The following is a 7,500-nucleotide window of genomic DNA, read 5'->3' as shown; positions in this document are numbered from 1 at the left end:
GATTACTTGTCGGGACACCGCATTATGTTATGCAACCATAATATTCTACAAACTATATTAAACGCTTTATAATTCAATACCGTGTTCTACTGTGTTAGCAGTGCTATTAAATCATTTGTTAAGGTCATCTCTACAGATTTTCTATAGAAATTATAAATAGAGAGATAACCTTAACAAGTATATTTAATATCACTGCTAACACTGTAGGACACAGTATTGACTTATAAAGCGTTTAATGTACTTTGTAGAATATTATGGTTGCATAACGAAATACAGTGTCCCTACAAATAATTAAGATGAGCGTACCAGCTGCCAAGAATGTGTTTAATATGTAAAATTGGCCTATCCTATAAGGTTACAACGATACATTTAGTGGTAATTTAAGCAATGAGTTCATAGATGTTTAATCGGTTGGATGTGACACTGAAGAAAGATCAAGAACTCATGAAATATCCATATACACCCTTTCCTATTTTTCTATCTGCGATCGCATTGTTGTTTACATTAGACTCATTCGTATACGAAACGTCGTAACAAACCAGTTCTGAATATAATTTCTATAATTTAACATTTTAAAATATTTAAGTATTTCAAAGAGCAAAATAAAGAATAACAATTGGAAGAATGAAACAAAACAATATGGCCGGCCTCTGATCCACGACTGTTCTTTGATTATTTCACTCCTGTTGATGAGCGAATCACTCGACTCAACCACCAACAGGAGTGAAATAGATTTTTTACATTGTTCGGTTCAGCTTCAGACACCATTTTAGAAGACATTTGTCGAATATGCCGTGCAGAGAGCTTGAAATCGGTACAACGTCGTCTCAAACCGAACAAACCCTGCAGCCCTGCTCGCACCCTTCATAGTCGTCGTCGTGGTTGGATCGTCGTCATCATCATCATCATCATCATCGCCATTACCCCACTACCCCTACCACCATCCTCCTCCTCCTCCTCCTCATCATCATCATCACCACCACCTCTGCTACCTCTACCATCTGCCTCTTCCTTCTCTTCCTCCGCTTCCTCCGCTACATCATCATCATTGTTGTCATCACCGTTGCTGGCATTGCCAGATTATCACGATAATAATGATGATGATGATGATGATGATGATGATGATGATGATGGTGATGATGATCAAACTTATATTCCCAGAGTTATCATAAGTAGCTAAATTTGAGCTATTTTCAAAATGTTAAGATTAACCCGCGCTTCTCTGAAAAACTGAAATGAAAGGAAAACACTGGCCCATACCTTCAAAATCCGCACTCCCTACTCCGACAATTATAATCGACATTGGCAAGTAGGAAGCCTGGAATAGGAAATACATATATTTCAGAGAATTCTGTTAAACTTTGCAACAATCTTTAAAGAAATATAAGATCAAGATTATGAAGCAATATACGAGCAGGCTTTTTGTTAATAAGATTAATCTGATGGCAGCAGAACAAAAGCAGAACAAAGGATTAAAAAATACAGGACTAAAACAATGGCAGTTACAACATAAAAGGCGGTTTCATTGTTTAATGTTTTGTAAACGATATCGCTTCCAATTTAGGAACAACACCAGCAATTTTGAGAGGAGTGGACCAGGCGATATCATTATCCCTGGTAGTTAACTGGTAGTTTATTTTATCGACCACTGAAGGATGAAAGGTAAAGTTGACCTCGGCGGGATTTGAACTCAGAACCTGCAATGTATTTTTTGCGATGCTCTCACAATTCTGCCAGAATCGCCGTCTTCGTGTTATTGCTTCGGACAAAATGCTCAGCGGGATAAATTAAGTACTAATTGAAAACTGGGGTCGATGTAATCGATTCATCCCCACCCTGAAAAATTGCTACCCTTGTGGCAAAATCTGAAACCATTATTATTATTATTATTATTATTATTATTATTATTGTTATTGTTGTTGTTGTTGTTGTTATTGTTTAGTGGCTGCAGAAGCCAGAGAGCATTTTGGTAGTCGTCTTGTTGATTGCTGTTGAACTGCTGTCTTTGAGTGAAACGCGTATTTTGCCCTCTTGCTTGATGGGGGAACGTCGTAGGTTCGTGCCTTTGTAATGGAATACGAAGGCTGGAGTTCTTCTTCAGACTTGACGACGTCTGATGAAGAGCTGGTTAAAAGTCTGAAGAGAATAGACGAAGCAATGGAGGCGAATAATTATACAGAGGCGGTGAAAAAGAAAAGCAAAGACGTGTGTCTGGAGGAGTTGAGTAGATTCAAAGAAATGCTTAAAAGGAAGGGGAACGATGTAAAAGTGTCCCCCCAAGAAGTTTAAAACACAAACATTATTTACAGGACGTACTGAGCAACAACAAGGAAAATTGAAATCATATTGACCGATCAAGTCGAAAAGGCATTAAAACCAATCTAGCAAGGGATTTCTTATCTTTCCAGAGGAAGAAAGTTTGGAACGGTGGAGGTGCTTCCAGGATTGGGGTAGAAGACATATATCTCAGAAATGTAGCCTGACTAGCAGCTACCATACTGCTGGGCACGGAAGAGAAGGTAGTGGTTCTCCAGGCCACTAGAACGCCCCATAAGAACTGGCAAGGGCAGAACCTAGATATGATAATCCAGGCGGCCCCGGAAGACCTTGAAAATATGGTCGAGACCATCACGGTCGAAGAGGTGACACGCAGGGTCAGAGTTGAAGGCAGGATCCCGCAATGCTATAAATGTGGCCTGAAAGGTCACATTAGAGCGGACCGTTCTCCACCTCCCGTGAAGACTAAAGAGAAACCCGGGAGCAGGAAGAAAATCGCAACTTCACCACTGGTGAAAACCAATTCCAGCGCCGTGGAAGAGGAAATGAAAGGAGAAAAAAATGGATGGGAAACGGCTGGAAAAAAGAAAGAAGGAAAAAAGCAGACTTTCTAAATGATGACCTCCCACCCCACACCCACTCTAGCCCCCGACAGACACCAACCTACTCCATGCCTCATCTGACAGAAAGACAAGCACACAGGGGTCGCAAACTTCCCCACCCTTGCCCTGTGAGAAAAAATATGTTATACTGTACAATAGACAAAAATGGAAAACTTAATGAGACAAACTCGTGGGACAGAGCGATAAAAGTGAAGCGAAGAAAAGTTAGGGGATTGCTCGAGGACTAACATTGTGCGGTGGCAAACCCAGAGTATCTTTCGAGAATAAAGGATTATGAGGGGGACTTTGAGTGGTGGGTCAAGAAAATAGACACCAGCACAATACCAGAACGGGTAAGCTATCTTGAACTTTTAAAGAAATTTGACAGCGACATTCTTCGGAAAGATGAAAGGTAACAGTTACAAATGATGTTTTGAAAAGAAGTTGTATTAACAGGTTGAATGAAGTCGCTCGGGGGTGGGGCCGAACGGCTTCATTTCATTTCTCATTTATCTAATTCATCCTTTCCATCCGGTTATCTTTTTCTGTCCCCACCATGAGCTGTCCCTTCTGTGTTCGGCTCTGTTTGGCCAATAAAAAGAATAAGAACGTTTTGGTATTCACGCGAAGTACGTCGTGTGAACGCATTGATTATAGATCCGCTGCGTAATTTATATATGAACCTGTGGTAGGATATAAACGGGACTGAACCTGAAACAACGTAGTTGAGAAGCGAACTTCTTAACCACTCAACCATTTATTGGTATAAACCACTCAATCATTTATTCTTGACCACTCAACCAATTATTGGTATAAACAATAAATGTTTAGCCGAATCTACGCAGTACATCACAGCAGAATTCCAATAGAGTAATATAGTGATCAATAATATCGATTGTTTGTGCAGCCGCTGTGCTTTGAAATGGTTGTGTTGTACATCTGAAGGTTTCTATTCTTTTGTTTTTTTTTTATTTGTTTCAGTCATTGAACTGTGGCCACCCTCGGTCATCGCCTTGAAGGGTCTAGTCGAACACATCAACTCCTTTGTTAAAGCCTGATACTTATCGTATCGGCCTCTTTTGCCGTATCGTTAGGTTTTGGGGTCGTAAACAAACCAACACTCGTTGTCAAGTGGTGATAGAGGACAAACACAAAACTAAAACAAAGACACACACACACACACACTAACACACTAACACAACGGGATTCTTTCAATTTCCGCCGACAATATCCACTCAAAAGCCTTTGGTTGGCCTGGGTTATAATAGAAGACATTTGTTCCAAGAGTCTCACAGTCAGATTGAACCGAAGTCGACGTGGTTGGCAAGCCAGCTCTCAACACACCCAACCACGTCTATGATCAGAATAGAATGTTTCTGTTGTTGCTGTTGTCTGTATCATTTGTGTTTGATAACAACTGGGTGATGCAACTGAAAATTCCTTGAATCAATCGAAATGTTCTTGTGACTTACCTGAATAATTGATTTGATAGTTTGGTTCATGTCAGTTATGACACCGTCTGTGATGATCAGAAGAATAAAATAATGGGAGCCATCTTGAACATTGCTTGCAAATCTAAAATTAAAAATACAAACAAACAAAACAAAAGAGGCCATAAATTCTTACTGAACAAAAATATTTTATGTTTTCGATTCTGGTAAGATATTAAAAGCATGAAAACGAAAGCTTCTTTGCGAGTAATAAAAGTCTGAGACGAATTATTGACAATACTTTTATAGTTTTTCACACTATTGATCTCATCTTTCGAAATAAAATGTTTGAACTGTTTTTCCTTTTACACAAAGTCTCATTGGTTTTCTCATTCATAACCTTAGGGTTGTCTTATTTCTGGATGTCTACATAGTAACAAACAGGGTCCGAAATAGGAACATTTATTTCTAAACTGATAGCAGTAGCGGTTATATAGCCACTGTTCCACACCATCGCCTCTCTGACACAAGTACATCGGCAGAGAAGATACGAGAATTTCTGTAGAACTACTTGGAATCAAGTGAAGTAATAGCGTTTGCTTCCCGACCACATGGTTCCGAGTTCAGTTGCACTGCGTGGCACCTTGGGCAAGTATCTGTTACTGTAGCTCCGGGTCACTTAACGCCTTGTGAATGAATGTGGTAGACGGAAATTTAAAGAAGCCCGTCGTGTGTGTTTGTGTGTGTATATGTGTGTGAATGTGTGTGTGTGTGTGTGTGTGTGTGTGTGTGTGTGTGTGTGTGTGTGTGTGTGTGTGTGTGTGTGTGTGTGTGTGTGTGTGGACTTGTACCACTGCTGGGCAATCGGTATTAGTCTGAGTCTATGTCCCCGTAACATAGCGGTTCTGCGAAAGAGACTGATAAAGTACGTAACTGGATTTTAAAAATACAACCTGGGGCTGATTCGATTGATTAAACCCTTCAAGATGGTGCCTCATCTTGGCTGCAGTCTATTGACGAAGCAAGTAAAAGATAATTTATATATATATATATGTACTTATACACACACACATATATATACACAACACACCCCTACCCGGTCTATCGTAGAGTTAACATCACAACAATTGCTGGAACTTATTTATAACTGAGTGGATTGGATTAACGTGAATTAAAATATTTTGCTCAAGAACACAACGCCCAGTTCGAGAATCGAAACCATATTAATACGATCGAGAGTGCCACACCGTCACCACTAGGCCACATTCATTTCACCAGTTCCAGCATAAAGTAAATACAATAGATATATAAAGCTACTTACTTAGCAACGTGGTTGATGACCGGGGAAAAATTGGTCGGTCCATATAACTGTACTCTTTGCAGTGAATCATAGTAAGCCCGGAGAATGCCTTGAATTCCGGCGCAGTAAGGGTTGTTAGGGTTGCAGTTCTGGAAAATATGTATTTCATTATTTATTCTTAATTATTTTCTAAGGAATTTCATTAAAAAAATAACCTTCCTACAAACAATGGTTTCTGATTTAGGCACAAAGCCAGCAATTTATAGTGAAGGTAATTAGTCGATACTATCGACTCCAGAATTTCCCTGGTCTTTTATTTAATCGATCATGGAGTGGGAGACGAAGAGCAAAGTTGGCGTTGGCAGAATATGAACTCAGAATCTATACGGTCAGGCAATTTTTCCCGATGCTTTAGCGATTCTGTCACGAAACTGTATGCTTTGGTTTTAGGTTTTTTAGAAGTATATTAAAAAAAAAAAAAACGAAACAAAAACAGAAAGAAAAGGACCATAGACTCAGGGAGCTGATGATGGTTTGTGTTGATAAGAATTAATTATTAAATTCTATGAGTTCTAAAGGATAAACTTCATAAGCAGTGAGCAAAAATGTACTCTCTCAAGCAAGAGCTCGGTATTGAAATATTGGTTTCAAATTTTGGCACAAGGCCAGTAATTTCGAGATAAGGAGTTAGCCGATTACATCGAGCCCAGTGCTCAACTGGTACTTATGTTATCGACCCGAAAGGATGAAAGGCAAAGTCGACATCGGTGGAATTTGAACTCAGAACGTAAAGACGGACGAAATGCTGCTCAGCATTTCGTTCGGTGCGGTCACGATTCTACCAGTTCACCGCCTTAGTCGGTATTGGAATATTAGTACCACTTCTTACCACAACATACAAACAGATTCAATCTCAAAAATTCCATTATTGTAATATACGATTAATGACAACGCTGGCAGAATCGGTAGCGCATCAGACAAACTGCTTTTCGGCATTTTGTCACGCGCTTTTCACGTTCTGTGTTCAAGTTTCCCCGAAGTCGACAACGTTCTTTTGGGATCGATTATACACACACACACACACACACACACACACATGTGGAAAAATGCGAGCAAGAGAAATAATATCCTTAGCTGCAATATTTTAAGTAAACATTTCCTGTTCTTCTGTATTTTACCAGATATAATAACTTGTCCAAGTGTAATAAATTGTGCTGGACTTTCCAAGTTTATATTATTTCTCTTGCTCGCATTTCCCCATTAACCCATGTTTTTTCCAGGCTATGCTATTATGCTAATTAATAATGAGTCAAATGTGTCAATTAGCGGTGTCGTTGATAATTTTTTTCTTATCCCAAATGATACCGGTGACATATTAAAAATCCCCCTATAGAACTATAACCATTGAGAAACAAACACATAACTTTTTTCTTTTAAAACTTCATTGCATTAGATAAATACCATTGAATTCCCCAAATTGAGCTCTATCATTTAATCTTAATCAAAATATATTTTGTTTTTAAAATAAAAAAAGCTAATTATACTTAAAACCAATTTTTTGCCTTATATTTTTAAAAAATATTTTACCTCATAACTTTTTTAAAAACAAACTTTTGTTGCAGGGAACCAAAACTCTGAAATTCCTCATGCTTTCTTCTATCATTGAAGCTAAGATAAATATATTTTGCTTTTAAAATTAAAAAAAAGTTATTTAGATCTAAACTTGATTGGAGGCTTTTCTTGCTCTCCTGTAATGTTGCTACAAATTTTGATGTAAACTTTCTTCTACTGGACCAAATCTCAATTTTTTTTAATGCCAAAATGTATCTAGGGACCACTTAAAAAATGTTAACAGTTTTCAATTTGGTTAAGAACTGAATTAGCGACAAGC

General features: G+C 38.5%; 1 protein-coding gene across 2 annotated transcripts in view; it reads right to left on the bottom strand.

The window, feature by feature from the left end:
• Positions 1-7,500, bottom strand: part of LOC106878522 (copine-8) — a 137,691-nt gene that overhangs the window by 5,952 nt on the left and 124,239 nt on the right. For both annotated transcript variants that reach the window (XM_014927750.2, XM_014927751.2), the window contains 3 exons: positions 5,631-5,758; positions 4,352-4,454; positions 1,261-1,318 (listed from right to left, as the gene is read on the bottom strand). In XM_014927750.2, coding sequence (XP_014783236.1) covers positions 1,261-1,318; positions 4,352-4,454; positions 5,631-5,758 — 289 coding nt within the window. The remainder of the gene's footprint in view (positions 1-1,260; positions 1,319-4,351; positions 4,455-5,630; positions 5,759-7,500) is intronic.

Source organism: Octopus bimaculoides, chromosome 11 (genome assembly GCF_001194135.2).
Source record: "Octopus bimaculoides isolate UCB-OBI-ISO-001 chromosome 11, ASM119413v2, whole genome shotgun sequence".
Lineage (NCBI taxonomy): Eukaryota > Metazoa > Mollusca > Cephalopoda > Octopoda > Octopodidae > Octopus > Octopus bimaculoides.
Note: the sequence above shows the minus strand (reverse complement) of the source record. Positions and strands in the feature narration are given on the sequence as shown.